Here is a 17444-nt window from a genome sequence, read left to right as displayed (position 1 = left end):
TGACAGGAAAAGAATTCATTGTCTTAAAAACTGATACATATAGGGAAAGAACCAAGCATTTATTCTGCCTTTCCTACATAAACTGAACCAAACTGTAGATAAGGGGAAACACCTTTTTTTTTTGTTTTTGAGACAGGGTCTCGCTCTGTTGCTGGGGCTAGAGAACAGTGATGTCATCAGAGCTCACTAGAACCTCAAACTCCTGGCCTCAAGCAATCCTCCCACCTAGGCCTCCTAAAGTGCTAGGGTTACGGGCCTAAGCCAATACACCCAACTGGAAACATCTCTTTATAAAAATATTCCAAGTAATAAATGAAAAGGAAATAATAGAATTAGAATATCACCATTTTGCTGCCCCCAGTGAAATAATGGATCTAAGCATTTGGTGCATCAATCTCTGCTAACTTCACAAAAACAGAGACAACTAGACATTATGAGCCAGCTGTTGGAAGAACACACTACCAAAGGGATAGAACTTGAGTCTGGTTAAGCCTCTGGACCCAGCAGCCGATTTGCAAGAAATACAATCAGTTCTGTTATAGCATGCCATATGTGTTCCTAAAAATCTCCACACTCTGCAACATCACACAATAAAAACCACTGGGTTTATGGCAAAGAATGAGGTTTAAAAAAACTTCCTCCGTGACACATTAAAGAACAGGATAGTAACGTAAAAAATCAGTAACGTAGTTTTCCGTATGTTAAATGCTCAAGAAACATATAAATACTATAACAAATATGGCACTTTACCTTGAAAAAGACCTGAAGTTTGTTTGTGGAGGTGGGCGTGGGAAAAGTTGACGCTTTTGAGTGATTTTTAAGTGGCAGAAGGAGGGTTTTCTGCAAAAGAACCCCAGATATGCCAGTGGCTCATAATACCACCTTAGGTAGCCAGGTAAATGTCTAGGTATGTATTCCTATGTGGCTCCACGCAGCTGGATGCAGGTTTCATTCAGAATACAAGCAAGAGTGAAAGGCATAACACTCAACTTGTTCCCTAATGTACTGGTCAAGCTGAAATAAATTTGCATTTTTCCAGACAAGTATTACAGCAGAACTGACAGGACAGAGGACAGAGAAACATGTTGTGTGTTCAGTCAACAAACTCAAGTCTGAGAGAAGGCTGGGCACAGTGGCTCACGCCTGTAATTCTAGCCTTTGGGAGGCCGAGGCGGGAGGATTGCTTGAGGCCAGCCTGAGCAAGGGTGAGATCCTATCTCTACAAAAAATAGAAAAAAAAGCCAGGAGTTGTGGCACATGCCTGTAGTCCAAGCTACTAGGGAGGCTGAGGCAGGAGGATCACTTGAGCCCAGGAATTGGAGGTTGCAGTGAGCTATGACGATACCACTCTACTCTAGCCTGAGCGACAGAGCAAGAATCTGTCTCAAAAAAAAAAAAAAAAAAGACTGGGAGAAATTCTGAGATTCTCAATAGCTCAGATTCATTAATAGATAAAGTGTAAGGAAAAGAAAGGGATAGATCTAAGAATCTATAGACTAAAAGAGACTTAAAAAGCATTAACAGCTTTTAAAATGGCAAAGACTCTACTAAGATTCACATACACATTCTATACCTAGAGAATCCATAATGTAGTCACTTAGTTTTCACATCCATACATTTTAAATTTGTAAGTCAGGGACTACCTACACCTTTTAAAACCATATTTATTGTCTCTTTATAGCAGTGGTTTCCAAATTGTGCTCTAAGGAGTTCCACAGGGTCCTGAATAAGTATCTTCAGGAGATAGGAAGGGCTCTAGGCCCCTTTAAAAATCTGTTTTATATGCTTTCACACGGGTTGCATTTTTTTTTTGATAGGTATTATGATTAATTGCTTTAAAGTTCCCCCATAAACAAAGATTTTTTTGCTATAAATGTTACAACTCTATAAATTTTCTTTCCTATTGCTTACACAATTTAAGAAAAATAAATTCATAATATCTAAAAGCAATGACAAATACCATTCTGTTAAAACTCTCTTAGTCTTTGCTTTGGGCAGATTTCTATTCCATGCAATTTTATGTGAAATTAATGGGTTATTTCTATGTTCTACTGAAATGAATAGAGAGCATCAGTGTAATTAGATAGACTCATTTGTACAAAAATGCCTTATTTGTATTTCAGAGGTCTTTATTGAGTTTGCAATTTAACAAGCTAAAAGTAACCACCATAGATATGGCTTAGTTGCTTGGTTTGCTTAGTTTTGATACTTAAAATAATAATAGTTAGCAATTGTAGTTTAATAACATCTTATGGACAGTTAATATTCATATTGAAGGAGTTCAGGAAATGTTACTCCAAAATATGAGTTTCCGTTCACCCTCACAATATCTTTCAATTACTCCCAGAACTTTATAAAGTTATCGAGTGAAAACTTTTATTGAATTTTTCATCCATCACTTCCCTCTGTGTATTTGAACTTGGAGGCAAAGCTGGAAATGGTACTTCCTGAAAATGGTAGCCTGATAATCACTGTACAATTCTTTTTACTTGTTTATCTCACATTAAAAAAAACTATTGCTTTCCATAAAATCTGGGTCAATCTAAGGTTTAAGATTAAAATGTATTTGATAATTACTAAAAATAAGCAAAAATTAATTTTCTTTCATCATCATTTAAAAAATGCATGGAATGGAAAATTGCATGGAATGGAAATCTACCCACTTAGGGCCATACCTATGCAAACTAACGTGGTAGGAGGCCTAGAGCTACAGCTGCAAGGAGACAGGTTCCTTGCCTTCTCCTACCAGAGAGGAAACACCATGTAAATCAATAATTACAGAGTGTTATAAGGACTGCCCTAGATGCTGGGGGTTGGGCAGATCTGAGAAAGATTTCTCAGAGGAGGTGTTTTTAATGATCACATTGGTAGTTTGAATGAAATACCACTACCAAAACAGGAGAAAGTTTGTTGACTTTTATTCTTAAGCAAAGTACTGTGTATACTTCCTTTTATGTTATTAATTTTCTTTGCACACTTATTTATGGCAAAGATAAACTAAAGCTAAATATTCAAATAGTTCTAATAAGATTTTACAGCTTATCTTTTTTTTAATAGCCCATTTGAATGTTTGAAAGTAATATGAAACAATTTGGAATGTATTGATAAATATGATTGACATTGTTGCCAAGCATTCTATTTGTTCCTTAATTGTTATAATCAATTGAAATAATACAAATATTTTAATGACCTACTGGTTATTGTCTTTCCTAGATGAAAACTTTTCAGTTCTTCATAATAAAAGGGGAGTTCTTGGAATGGCCAACAGAGGCCGCCACAGCAATGGATCACAATTCTATATCACACTACAAGCAGCTCCCTGTCTAGATAGAAAATATGTGGCTTTTGGGTATGTACATTGTAAGTTTGTCTATATAATATTCACACATGTAAAAATGTCATTCAAAAAGATTTTGGTATTGTACATAGTCTATGGAGAGCTAAAGATAGGGCTTAAAAGCAAAAGTAATATAAATATAGACAAAAATATTTAGAAATAAATATTTTAGAAGAAGCTTGCTATCTATAAAAACATAGAAACTGTTGGGCACTGTGGCTCATGCATGTAATCCCAGAGGATTGTTTGGGGCCAAGAGTTCAAGACCAGCCTGGGCAACATAGTGAGACTCCCATCTCTACAAAAAATAAAAATAATTAGCTGGGTGTGGTGGTGTGCACCTGTAGTCCCAGCCACTCAGGAGGTTGAGGCAGGAGGATCACTTGAGTCCAGAAGTTCAAGGCTGCAGTAAGCTATGATCGGGCCACTGCACTCCAGCCTGGGTGACAGAGTAAGACCCTGTCTCTAAAATAAAATACAAAGAATACACAGAAACCATGTAGGCACAGCCATGATAATTGTTCTGTCTGTCTGTGTCTCTATCTATCCATACATCCATCTATCTTCAGCCTGAAGGATATTATCAATTCTTAATTACTATGAACCATACCATAGTGCTTAATAATGTAGATAGATTTATATGCAGAAGTGAAGAGGTAAAGCCATTTAAGTAATTGTCCATGGACATGGTGAAGAGATAAAAACTATGCAAGTTACGTGTAACTTTTTTTACTGAAGAACTTTAAATATGTAAACATCTCAGATAATATTATTAGAATATTATTAGGAAGATACTTATAGGCATGTGGACCTAGAGTGGGTGATGGTATACTTTTCATCACTCCAGTGTTTCATCTTTCTCTTTAATTACTGAAGTGAATGTGGGCAGAGCTTACCCTGTCTTCCCTGAAATGATATAAAATATTAGAATTTTTCTGAATAACTGTTAGATTTATTCCAGCTACTCCATAGGGATAATTATTGACCTTCAACCCCTGAAGAAATTTCATACCAGTGTTCATTTTAACTACTATAATTCCTTCAGCATAATGCTTTGGTAATATTTCCAGGTTGAAAAAGTAGAAAGTGTATTTTCATCCAAAAGATATCTTTAAAGAGTTGACTTTACATCAGTAGATGCAGAACCTAAAATAATGGGTTGTCTTCAGTTTGTCATCATCCCAAATAAACTGTATTGTGATTTTGAAAATGCATTCTTTTTTTTTTTTTTAGACAGAGTCTCACTCTGTTGCCTGGGCTAGAGTGCCGTGCCATTAGCCTAGCTCACAGCAACCTCAAACTCCTGGGCTCGAGCAATCCTCCTGCCTCAGCCTCCCGAGTAGCTGGGACTACAGGCATGTACCACCATGCCCGGCTAATTTTATATTTATTTATTTACATATATATGTGTGTGTGTGTGTGTATATATATGTTTTTAGCTGTCCGTATAATTTCTTTTCTATTTTTAGTAGAGACGGGGTCTCGCTCTTGCTCACGCTGGTCTCAAACTCCTGAGCTCAAACAATCCGTCCACCTCGGCCTCCCAGAGTGCTAGGATTACAGGCATGAGCCACCACACCCAGCCGAAAATGCATTCTTGAGTTAATTTTAAATGCAAGTAACCCTCACCATTTCTCAGATCATTTAAATCTCTTTCTACCATCTTGCTGACACTCTCTCCGCCCTGTACTGACTGCTTGGTGATCCTTTGTATCTCAGCTAAAGGTTCCTTTCTCAAATACAAACGTGATTACTTTACAGTCTTCAAATCCTCCATCACCACCTCCTTACAGTCTTCAAATCCTCCATCACCACCTCCACATATGCAGCACCTGCAGTCTCGAATGCCATTCCAAGTCCTCCACTCTCTGGCTCCATGTCTTTTTTTTCAGCCCTCACTTCTGCTGTTTTCCTGACTCATTCAACCAGAGCTTTATAAAGCATCTGCAATATACCAGTCATGGTACTCAGTGCTGGGGAAAAGCACAATTCCTGCTCCTTAGGAAGCTTAGAGTATATTAGGAAACCAACAGCTATACAACAGTGAGGCATAGGCTACGCAAATTCTGTGAATGGTTCATTGGGAATATAGGAGACAGGGGTAAGAAAACACCCTCCAACTCCTTTTGTCAAAATGAGCACAGAGCCTTACAGGATGACCATAGAGTGGGAGAGCGCTGGTCTCCTTTTGATGATTCCTGTTCTCCGTGATTCACCTTCCTCTTGGGGAAATCTCTAATTTTTGTTGTGATCACCACTTTAGCCTCAGGGAGGCACTGCACCCCTTTTATTGTTCTGGCCCAAGTATGATCTAAATTTATCCCTTAAATCTCCAAATCAGTTGGGACTGGGCTGGAATATTTAAACAAGACCTTACAGAACACTAATGGAGAAGCAGAAAGGTAATAACATAATAGGCAACTAGACAATCTGGTTAAACTAGATGAAATATAACCCCTTCAGGGGCACCTTCCTTCCCAGTTGTAGGGCTGCCTCTTCCTTATCTCGTAGCATTCCCTGGTGTGTCTGAGCTTCTAGAAGCCCAGACACAGCAAGGTCCAGAGAGATACAGAAGTTTCCTCTCCGATCTGAGACAGGCCTTCCTTCTCCTTCTAAGTTCTAGTTTCTAGTACGTGAAACTGCCCTTTTTTCAGATGGATGATACTAGTAATGCCCTTCAGGAGAGACTGCAGCAATCCACAGGGCATGGGCCATAGAGGGGTCTCCTAGGGAAAGACTATCACAGTGTAGGCCTGTAAGATCTCCATTTTTGCACACACATGGTGGATGGGGGTAGATGTTGGGGATAGTGACTGGGGAATTAATTTCAAGAGACTTGTACAGTGAGAGAGGGTCATGGAAAGCTTCAAGAGAAGGTGAGCTGAATAGTGAAAGTCAAGTAGAACTGCAGTCCCCAACCCCTAGGCCATGGCCTGTTTGGAACTGGGCCTCACATCACTGCCTAAGCTCCCCACCCCCATGACACTTAGGAACCTGGCTGCACAGCAGGAGGTGAGCTAAGGGAGAGCCAGCTAAGCTTCATCTGTATTTACAGCTGCTCCCTATTGCTTCACCACCTGAGTTCCACCTCCCTTCCCTTCTACCCCTCCCCCGGCTGTGGAAAAATTGTCTTCCATGGAACCACTCCCCGGTGCCAAAAAGTTTGGAGATTGCTGAAGTAGAAGTTAGCCAGATGGAGAAGACTAGAAATAACAGTCAAATCGATTTTAGGAAGAGTGAAGAGCTTTTTGCAGGGCGGTCCTAAGGAGGAAGAGAGCATTTTATATACTAGTGGTATAGTTCAGAGGGCTAGTGCCCAGTGGAAATCAGAGAGAGTGGAGGCTGGAGAAGCAGGTCACCCTGGGCTGAGGTCCCAACAGGCTATGGGTGCCATGCTCCTGAGCATAGGCTCACGCAAAGGTGATGGGAGCCATGGAAGAACTTTAAATTGTGAACAACATGACCAGCTTTTCATTTTGAAAAAAATCTCTTTAGCAGATGTGAGGAATGAATTGGCAAAGAATGAAAAAGGCAAGTATTGAGACCACTTAAAAAGCTATGGTCATAATAGACCACAGCTGAAGTCCTGCTCTAAGGCACTAGCAGATGAGCAGGGGATAGATGAACAAACTCAAGATATGAGAAGTTAGAGCCAATGGGACTTGACGGTTGTCTAGATGTTGAGGGCAAGGGCATGGGAGGAGTCCAGACCAGTGCTGCCCAATAGAACTTTGTGTGATGTGGAAATGTCCTGTAGTCTGCCCTGCCCAGTTTGACAGCCATTGGCCACACGCAGCCATTGGCAATTGAAATGTGGCTAGTGTGACTGAGAAACTATATTTTATTTAATTCAAATTAAATAAAATGGCTATTGGCTACCATACTGGACAGTGCAGGTCTAGAGTAACTACTAGGATCTGGGAACTGGCTGGATGGCTGGTAACATTCACCAAGGTGGAGAATACAAGGATTGGGAGAGGAGATCATGAGCTCAGGCTGGACAAGTTGTGTTTCAGATTGAGATACCTACAGGACAGCCAGTTGGCAACATCCCAGGTGGTAGACATCCAAGCTGGGTCAAGGCAATTTGTAGATTGGCAGCCAAGCTACAGCCAGACTATAATACCATCACTTCCAGAACAGTCTTTGGGCCTTTGCTTATCTTGTTTCTTCCTGTCTCCCTTCAGTCTGCCAAAATCCTGTTTAAGGCTCAGGTTAGAAACCTCCCTGATTACCAAAAGAAAGTGTCCTCTTTGTCCTCTCTGGCACATTGTGAACAACTTAAAGCAGGGTCTGGGTCTCACTCATCTTATATCCTAACACCTGTCACAGTGGAGAAGTAAGTGCTCATTCAATATCTGTGAAACCCATTTGGAGAACAGACTTCATATCCTCTTTCAACACAGGTGAATTTGCCCATTTATCGTGTGCTGTTCATCTTCAGAATGTACCCTTTGGTTGTCCTGTGCCATGATTTCTGATTGGGATGGCAAAAGTAGAGCCCAGAGACAAAGCAAGGGACAGAGCGCAGTCCGGGTCAGCACTGACCATGCCCTGTAAGGTCATGAGATGGAATCGCACCCTTCCCCTGCCACTGTCCCAGCCCAAGCATTGGCAAGGGCACCAGTCCTATGTCTTGGCGTTATCTCTCTGCCCCATGTTGCCCTCTTTGAATTGAAAGAACCATTAGAAGGCTAGCTCCACTCCTCAGGGAGTGCTAGCTCATGGCCAGCAAGTGTTTACAGAGATCAAACTAGCATGGCTTTCAGCTGTCTTATTGGTGCGCTCAGCGGATGTTGGTCAGGTGCCTGGTGCGTGCCAGGCCTTGTGCTAGGTGTTGAGCACAAGTGTGATCCCTGCCCTCTTGGGGGAATCAGAAATTTATCAAAGAAGCATACAAATAAGAGGTTTCAACCCTGGGAACTCATCTAAAGGAGAAGGGGACCTTGACATGAGCAGGAAGGCCTGGGAAACTTCCCTGAGGAAGTGATGACGGAGCTGAGATCTGAAGGAAGGTCAGAAAATGACCAGGCCAATGGGTGAGAAGAAAGAGCAAAGGCGACAGCTGTGACACTGAAACTTCACTTCCTCAGAGAAGTTTCCCAGGCCTTCCTGCTCATGTCAAGGTCCCCTTCTCCTTTAGATGAGTTTCCAGGGTTGAAACCTCTTATTTGTATGCTTCTTTGATAAATTTCTGATTCCCCCAAGAGGGCAGGGATCACACTTGTGCTCAACACCTAGCACAAGGCCTGGCACGCACCAGGCACCTGACCAACATCCGCTGAGCGCACCAATAAGACAGCTGAAAGCCATGCTAGTTTGATGGGGCTCTGGAGGTACTGGAAGCTGGTCTGGCTGGAGCAGAGGACATGTACCCAGGTGCCTGGAGGGCAATGGGAAGCAGACCATGCTGACTCTGGTAGGCCCTGGTGGGAATTTTTGGTCTTTAGCTTAAGGATAATGGGAAATTATTGTATTTTGAGCAGGGAGGTGACATCAGATTTGTATTTCTAAAAGATCACCCTGACTGTAGTGAGGAGACAGAGGAAGGGCCACCGAGCAGATGGCGGGGGCCAGCCAGGAGCCAGTCGCAGGCAGGAGGGCTGGCCGCCTGGATGAGGATACCCGTGTAGACGTGGCTAAGTGGACACATCTAGAACTATTTAGGAGACTTATGACTGATGTTAATTTACTTTGTGGGAAATAGCCTTAGCTGTAGCTGGGTAGGACTCCATTTGGGAATGTAAGCTGTGAAAATTTATGACTGACTAAATTTTCCATTTTTTTCTCCTATGTAGGCAATTGGTTGAAGGAACAGAAGTTCTTAAACAACTAGAATTAGTTCCAACAGAGAATGAAAGACCAATACATACATGTTTAATTACTGACAGTGGAGATATTTATGCTTGATTTTCATACCAATATTTTCTGTGATAATTTATTACTTTCTATCTGATCAGCTATTTCTAGATTTAAAACAGTGCTTGATAATTTGTAATTTGAAAACTGTGGCAGACACTGTAGGTTGGCTCGTCTGACACCTAATCCCTCCCCATTTTCCTTTAGTCAGTACCTTCACCACAGACTCTAAAAGTGAAATACTCGATTTCCCAGCCTCCTTTGCAGCCAGGTATGGCCATGAGATGCCATCTGGCCAGCAAGACAAGCATAGAGCACCCTGATCCGGCCCCCTCCCCTTCAGCTAGGCTTCAGTGCAGAGCGTCTGGAGCCGCAGCTGTCGCCTGGTGCCCATAAAGGAAAGGCCAAGAGAACTACAGAGACAACAGCTCTAACTTTTAAGCTGCGGGACCAATACCAGCAATCTTACTTATATGAGACGAATAGACCCCGGGTGTTGTTGATGTTATTGTTGGCTGAGAATTTTGTAACTTGTAGCTGAACACATTCCTAATTTGGCAGTGTACCTAATGGTCTTTGAATCCTAAAACACTTGTAATAGAGTTATGTTCTTGTTTGTAACTACAGTTCCACCATGAGAAACTTGGTAAATATTAATAACCAAATAGGAGTGATGTGAAACAAAAAAACAATTCATTGTAGTATTTCATGGCTTATATATCGCATTCAGAAAAGGTATATACACTTCAGATGTTTTTATATATGACGAGAATATAATCCTTGTCTCTCTGAGCCATACCAACAGTATGAAAAGCAAGGGCTTGCGTTATAGTCCCCATGGTGGTTGACTCATGTGATGTTATTGGAGATCCAGCTTTATCAGCTGCTCCAGAATCTAAGGTTCTCAAACTCTTATCACCTGGGGAGCTTTTTATCTACACATTGCCGGACCTTGTCCTTGACCTACTGAGTCAGAGTCTAAGTGTGAGGCAGGGATTCCATGTTCATTTAGCTCTCTCCCATTGGAGAGAGACAGCTGGGCACTAGTCACTGGGGAATCACCACCAGGCATAAGTGACTTGTTTCAGCCCCCTTAGTGTAGTCAGCAGAGTGCTTGACTCTTCTATAGGTGACCTTGCTAAGCTCCCATCACCGCCACCACCCTGTGCCCCTGCTCTGCCCAGGGCAGTGCACTTTCTTACGCTAAGCAAAAGGAGGTTTGTCATCCAAGAATGGTCTCTCTTTAATCTTAAGTGGGCAGGCCTCTAATTTATATGGAGCTTGACAAAGATCGACATGTGCTTTTTACTTTGAAACAATTGTAGATTCACTAAAAGTTGCAAAAATAGTACAGGGCAGTCTTATGTACCCTTTACCCTGTTTCTCCAGTGGTTACAGCTTACATAAGCATGGTACAGTATCAAAACCAGGCAACTGACATTGGTACAATGTGTGTGATGCCATCTTACTGAGCGTAGGTTTGTGTGACCAACACCACAACAAATATACAGAACTTCTCCAGCACCACAAAGGCCTCCCTCATGCTACTCCTTAATAGTCATGCCCACTGCCCTGGCCTCCCTATCCCTAACTCCTGATAAGTGGCATATTTTTTTTTTAAATGACAGCTTTATTGCTATGTGACATATGCTTTTACACTAAGATCTGAGGGTATGGGGAGAAAGCACACCGCCTGTATCACATTCTCAACTGACTCAGAGGCAGCATAGTGTTAAGAATGTGTGTTCTAGAGCTAGACTGCCTGGGTTCAAATCCTGGCCCTGCCATTGCCTAGCTGCATAAACTCAGGCAAGAACTTCTCTGTGCCTCAATTTCCTCATTTGAGAAACAGTGGTACCTACCACATAGGATTGTTGTGAGGGTTCAATGAATCAATAATTTGTATAAAGAACCTAGAATCAGGGCCTGGTATAAGTGCTTAATAAATGTATTCTCAATAAACGTAATACTCAATAAATTACTGATAAACTTCAGGCTATAGTCACAGAACTAGTATTTTTTTAAAAAGTCTTCTAATGACTCTGATGGCCAGATTTGGGAACCCTTGAAGAGACATCTCCTTTTCCTACATACATAGGATGCCGGAAGAAGAGAACTCAGGCTATTTGTCTGAAACCACCAGATCCCTTCTCTGGGCCTTTGGCCAGGTTCCTCCAGTTACACCAGGGACATCGCAAACAAAAAAGAGCTGAGCTTGCCACCAAGACTCTAAGAAACTAGTGAAGCAATCAGTCAATGAAAACTGATGCTTTGCAGGGCCCCTGGTGAAAACAAGTCACAAGTGTTGGTCATGTAATGACCAGCAGCAGAGCAATTCTTGCTGGTGATGAACCTATACATTAATGGCATCAAGCATTTTAGCTGACATTGTGAAAGATCTGGGATATCCGAGTGGGTGTAAGAAACTGATTCCAGCTTCATTTGTCAGTTTAGCAGCAATGTAAAAATAGAAATCTGCCAATATTCTCAAGGATGGCAAGTTCGTGGTCCCTTTGTTCACTCTTTCCATTTCTGGGCTGTAGAAACTTCAACCACAGATCCCTTTGTGCAGTGGTTCTTATTACTACCATTTAAAAGTACAATAATAATACTATATTTTACTTTTGGCTTTCAATTTCATTAGTAAAATGGGACACATCCATCTCATAGTGTTTTTTTTTTTTTTTTCCCTGAGACAGTCTCACTCTGTTGCCTGGGCTAGAGTGCTGTGTTGTCAGCCTAGCTCACAGCAACCTCAAACTCCTGGGCTCAAGTGATCCTCCTGCCTCAGCCTCCCGAGTAGCTGGGACTACAGGCATGTGCCACCATGCCCGGCTAATTTTTTTTCTATATATATTTTTAGTTGTCCAGATAATTTCTTTATATTTTTTAGTAGAGGCGGGGTCTCACTCTTGCTCAGGCTGGTCTCGAACTCCTGACCTCGAGCGATCCACCCACCTCGGCCTCCCAGAGTGCTAGGATTACAGACGTGAGCCACCGCGCCCAGCCCATCTCATAGTGTTTTGAGGATTGAGACAGCAAGTGAAGACACTTTTTAATAACGCTTGGCACATAGCAGATATTCAGTAAAAATTAGTTTCCCTTCTGAAATGTCTCCCCACAAAAACCAGTCAAGCTGCCACTGACAGAAAGAATATCATCATTTCAAGAAACATCAAGTCCCTGTTATGCTGAGTATTAGCTGTTCTAACACCACATTGACGTTCAACTGACTGAACTAATTCAAAGGTATATCTTTGAAAATTAAAATCACGCCTGATGCAGTGGCTCATGGTCGTAATCCTAGCTACTGGAGAGGCTGAGGTGGGAAGATCACTTGAGCCCAGGAGTTCGAGACCAGCCTGGGTAACATAGGGAGACCCCCGTCTCAAAAATAATTCTTTTTAATTAAATTAAAGTTGGTCTCGACCACACCCAGAAATAGTCTCTCCCTTATGGAAACTCATTTTTTTAAACTATATTGATAATACTATCTCCTACCCTTCCCAAAATGGACTCACCACCACTTAAATCTGACAAATCTTAAGTCAGTCCATATCAAATTTTATACATCATAAAAAATATTGGTTAAAAAAAATCTCAAGTTTGAGGTGATGCTGATGTTGCTGGTCTGGAGACCATACTTTAAAACCCACTGGGATATATTAAAGACAGATTTATGAGCGACTTGGTGGCACACAGATATGTAGGAGAAAGAGAAAAGCTATAAAACACTAAAGTGTAACCTAAAACAGAAAAGAAAGAAAAAAAGTGATGAGACAGAAACTTTGATTCCATCAAAGCAGCAGAGGAGGTATGCTCACACTGGCCAATCAGAATGGACAGTGCCGAGAGCCAGTTGCAAGATCCTGGGGTTCTTGGCTGGGCGGGATGTAGCCCTCCAGCAGCTGGAGAATGACAGTATGACAGTCTGAAGGCCTGGGGGAGGGACTGGGACATTTGGGCTGCTCAGGGCATGCTCTTTGCCAATCAGTACAGAATTACTTGAATATTTTAATAACCAGAGTGGCCACTGGGTGTGTTCTGGCTGAAAATCAGCTCTCCAGGACAGGAGCAGGAGTACAGTGGACACCTGGGCATGAGGGAAGTCACAGCTGATGTAGGACAGCAGCTGCTGGGTGGTTCAGCGTGTACTTGGAGGCTATTCCTAAGGAACAAGTCAGAAAAAGGCTTCCATTTCCTAAAGGACCAAGACATATGATGCAAAGAGCTCTACAGACCCAGCATTTGAAACAGAACAGAAATAAAAATTATGCATCTTAGGTGCCATCCTAAAGAGAACCTGGGCTGGGCTCCATGACTCTTGCACATCCAGGGGTTTTGTGTTGTTTGTACCCCAACCTTACATATGTTTGTGAAAAAAACAAAAACTATAAAATGTCTTGTTTGATATAATTTCGTAGATGAAGAATCACTATTAAGAACTGTAGCAATTTACAGGGATAGAACAGTTGTCCGAAAGTTAGAGTATAAAGCAGTCTTCTCACACTTTGATACGATGTATGTGTGCCTATCTTCTGGGGACCTTGTTAAAATGCAGGTTTTGATTCAGGAGTTCTGAGAGTCTGCATTTCTAACAACTTTCTAGGTGACATCCAATGAGGCTGGGTCATTTATCCACCTGGGCTCCATGATTGATGGGAATATCGGGAAGACCTCCGAGCATACCGCTTTATCTATTTTCATAAATATATTTTTTATAAACTATATTTTTGCCTCTGTGTATTGTTTTATTTCTATTTCCTACTATGTTTTCACCCTTTGCAACGACCCCTGCCTGAGGGACCCAATTCTTTGCTGGGAGAGTAGCTAACTCCCCGCACTAAGCTGCATATTAGAAACACCTGGGGAGCTTTTAAAACTCTTGATGCCCACACATTACTCCAGGCTGATTAAATCAGTACTCAGGCATCAGTATTTTTCAACTCCCCCCACGCCGCCCCCACCCTCATGCAGCCAAGGTTGAGAACAACTGCTGTGAAGTGTAGCCTTGGAACAGATATCAAAGAAATATCCATAGTCAAAGTGGGAAAGCTCCTAATAAGAATATCTCTAGTATTTCATCATCAATCCTAATCACAGTGCTAACAGTAAGAATCTAATATACAGTTTTAGCTCTCTATTAATCTTTGATTTGTCTTGATCCTTCTCTCATTTTGTCAAAACTGATTTAGATATTATTACATGAGGCTTAATCCATGTTGCTAAACTGCATTATATGTGCTGGTCCTGGCTTCGCACCTGTACCCCTTCTAAATGAATCTGCCCTGACCCGCAGCTGAGGAGGGGCTGTGGTTCAGGGAGCTATTGGTAGCAGCTGCCCTCCTGTGCTCTTAGCGACTGCTGTTTTTGGCAAGGATGAACAACTGACTGAAGCAAGCCAGTTTGTTCATTTACTAATTCTTTTTTTTTTTTTAGATTGTATTAATGAAGTGCCTACTATGAACTGGGCCTCATGCCTGGAGCAGGGAATAAATTGGTGAGCACCGTCCTTATTCTCAAAGTTGCCAATCTAGTGAGGAAGACAAACAATTGCAATATGATGTGGTATGCTTTGCTATGGGCAAGTCCAGGGTGCATGGGTGCACAGAGCAGGAACACCTTCTGTATTCTAGGGGTGGGAAGAAGGGGTAGTTCAGGATTTTAAGGATGGCTTATGACAGGAGTAATATCTTAACTGAGAGACCTGAAGGGAGAAGTAGGAGTCAGCCATGTGCCAGAAGGGGATAAGAGTAGGCAGCAGAAATTGCATGAATACCCACACACAAAAGAAAATATAAGCAGTTAGAACTTAAAGTTCAAAGAACTCTAGTGTAGATTTCATAGGATGGGGTCAGAGGAGACAGTAGGTGTGGACATTCTGGGAAGGCCTTGTATGTCATTCAAGTTATCTCTTCCGAGAACTGTAACTGTAATACTAGCCAATGGAGATGGTTAGCTGTGGAGACTAGAGCTGGCAAGGTCACATTGGGTTCGAGCCTGAAGCAATGTTCTAGCAAACCAGGTTCACATGCCAGGGATTTCTCCTTTTAAGTTCAAATCTCCCTTGGCCCATGCATACTTGGTTTCCCAGCCCCAAATGTCTATGAGATTTACTGTCATATTCTTACTATGAATTAATTCCCTTTAACATAAGCTAGTACAAGAGGGTTTCTATTTCTTGCCATCAAGTAGTACAGGCAAACTTCTGATTACTAAGGGACCACTGGATATTAGCTATACTCAGAACAAGAAGGCGGGCTCCTGTTTGGAGTGTTGGTCTGTTTGTTTGGGGGATGGTGTTGACAGAAGGTCAAAGCAATTTTTTAAAATTTCTGTTTAGAAAATTAGAGGCGGCTTATACTGCTAGCATAATCACAAGAGCAGAAGCACTCTTGCTGACTTCAAGAAAAGAAATGGTTAAGAAGGTGAATCTAACCATCAATCAATAATCTAATTGCAGGCAAAGTCTCTAAAAGGAAATAACCTGAGTGATAGCTGACCTTCAAAGCAGAAGCCTCTGTGACAGTGGTTCTCAAGTAGGGGTGATTTTCCCCCCAAAGGGACATTTAAAAATGTTGGGAAGTATTTTTGGTTGGCACAACTGAGGGGTAGGTAGAGGACAGGCAAGAATTAACCAGCCTAAAATCTCAATCGTGCCAAGGCTGAGATACCTGGCTCCTTCAGGAACTGAAAATAAAGCTGTTTCTCTAGAATGGTGAAAATGTCCTTGATGTACCTCTATGCAAGATAAAATAAGCCAATGGTTTTCTAGTATTAAAACAGTGAAATGCCCCCTTATGAGGACTCATGAAAATCTGAGGACTAGAGTTGAACACTCAGATGACACATTGGGAAACAATGGTCTCCGAAGTGGTGTGTGTTCATCCTAAAGTGGAAACAAGATAATCCACGGGGGGATGAGAACAGAACTTCTATAATATTTTTAACCTTAAAAAAATACAAGTTGACTCTGCCTTCATTTAGTCTGGGTGTCAGATAGGCATGTGCTAAATATGGTGTGCGAGGTGTCCTGAGAAAAGAGCAGACTTTCTTACTTACTTGACAGTCATAGGCTGGATCAGTTAAAATCATCAGTTTGTTTACATCCAAGCAAATCTCCAACTAGTGTAGTCAATGGAACAAATGTTCATAGTCATGAGGGTACAGAAGGACCATAGATTAGATTCCATGGGAAAATAAAACTTTCGACTCGAGTTAAAAAGGTAAAGCGCTTATGCAGTCATCTTTTTCGGTGTTTGTGGCACAGCAAAACAAGGCTTTACAAAAGTAATTAATATTCACATTATTAGGGTAAATGCGCCATAATTACAATTACATGATAAACATAAAACAATTGAAAACACACGGCATTAAATACAACTTTTAAAGTCTAACTTTTACCAACTGACACAGTCATATCAAATTTTGCAAATATTTTGAGACTGGGCATCAGATGGCGCTCACCCTTACTTAAAAGCCTGTGCAGTGCCTGAACACTTACAGGCACTTAAAAATCCAGCTTTGACGCCAGGCAATTAATCCTGTGTCTAGGTCAAGTCACTTTTCTGAGTCTCAATTTCCTCACCTGTAACGTGGGGATGGGAACGGACCCAATGGCCTTGCAATTCAGACCGCCTTTGATTCTCTGACTACAGTGGTGGAGTTGAGTGCTGCTATCGCCGTCTGAAATTACAATTCGGAAAGGCCAGCCTGGGAAAGCGTGACGGACATACTACGCAGTTCTGGATGGGGCCGCTTTCGGTGCCTCCGCCGCTCTCACTGTAGGCGGCAGAGCAGAAACTCAACCACGTGGCGTCTCCATTTCCCCAGGGAGTCCCATCACAAGGTTACTTCCAGCAAAATCGATCTTCAAGGAGAAAGGCGGGGGTCTTAGTGAGGATATAAGTAAATACTCTTGGGACATGGTAGCACAGCACAAATTGAGTTCTTGCTCTCGTTCTACTAGCACGGCACAAAAACACTTCCGCCCTGTGTCGCGCAGGCGCGGCCCCACAGGTCACGTGGGGCCGCGGAATTACGCCCTCGCGGGGCGCTCGGGGCGGGGGACGCCATACGCCACGTCACGTAGGTTGTTCCATCCAAGCCGGGGGGGGGTTTCCCTACGGTAGGCACGAGGAAAGCCCAACTGCTCGTGTGGAAATCTGAGGGCAAGTAAAACCATTTGCAGAGTCTGGGAGTGTCCTTGGTATACTACTGTCGCTTTGAGGGACAGCCTCCTTCGGTT

General features: G+C 42.2%; 1 protein-coding gene and 1 long non-coding RNA gene across 3 annotated transcripts in view; one reads left to right on the top strand and one right to left on the bottom strand.

Moving 5' to 3' along the window:
- Positions 1-13826, top strand: part of PPIL6 (peptidylprolyl isomerase like 6) — a 32057-nt gene extending 18231 nt beyond the window's left edge. Inside the window, exons 7-8 of one of the 2 annotated variants that reach the window (XM_045544161.1) lie at positions 3214-3349; positions 13806-13826. In XM_045544161.1, coding sequence (XP_045400117.1) covers positions 3214-3349; positions 13806-13809 — 140 coding nt within the window. In that variant the 3' untranslated portion in view covers positions 13810-13826. Of the gene's footprint in view, positions 1-3213; positions 3350-9135; positions 9344-13805 lie in introns of those variants that run through there. The other variant, XM_045544160.1, reaches the window with a different exon arrangement.
- LOC123633153 overlaps positions 1-17217 on the bottom strand; it is a 35656-nt gene extending 18439 nt beyond the window's left edge. Inside the window, exon 1 of the long non-coding RNA XR_006733555.1 lies at positions 16785-17217. This is a non-coding gene — a long non-coding RNA (uncharacterized LOC123633153). The remainder of the gene's footprint in view (positions 1-16784) is intronic.
- Between the last annotated feature and the right edge of the window lie 227 nt (positions 17218-17444).

Source organism: Lemur catta, chromosome 2, assembly GCF_020740605.2.
Source record: "Lemur catta isolate mLemCat1 chromosome 2, mLemCat1.pri, whole genome shotgun sequence".
Lineage (NCBI taxonomy): Eukaryota > Metazoa > Chordata > Mammalia > Primates > Lemuridae > Lemur > Lemur catta.
This window is presented reverse-complemented; position numbering and strand designations above follow the sequence as displayed.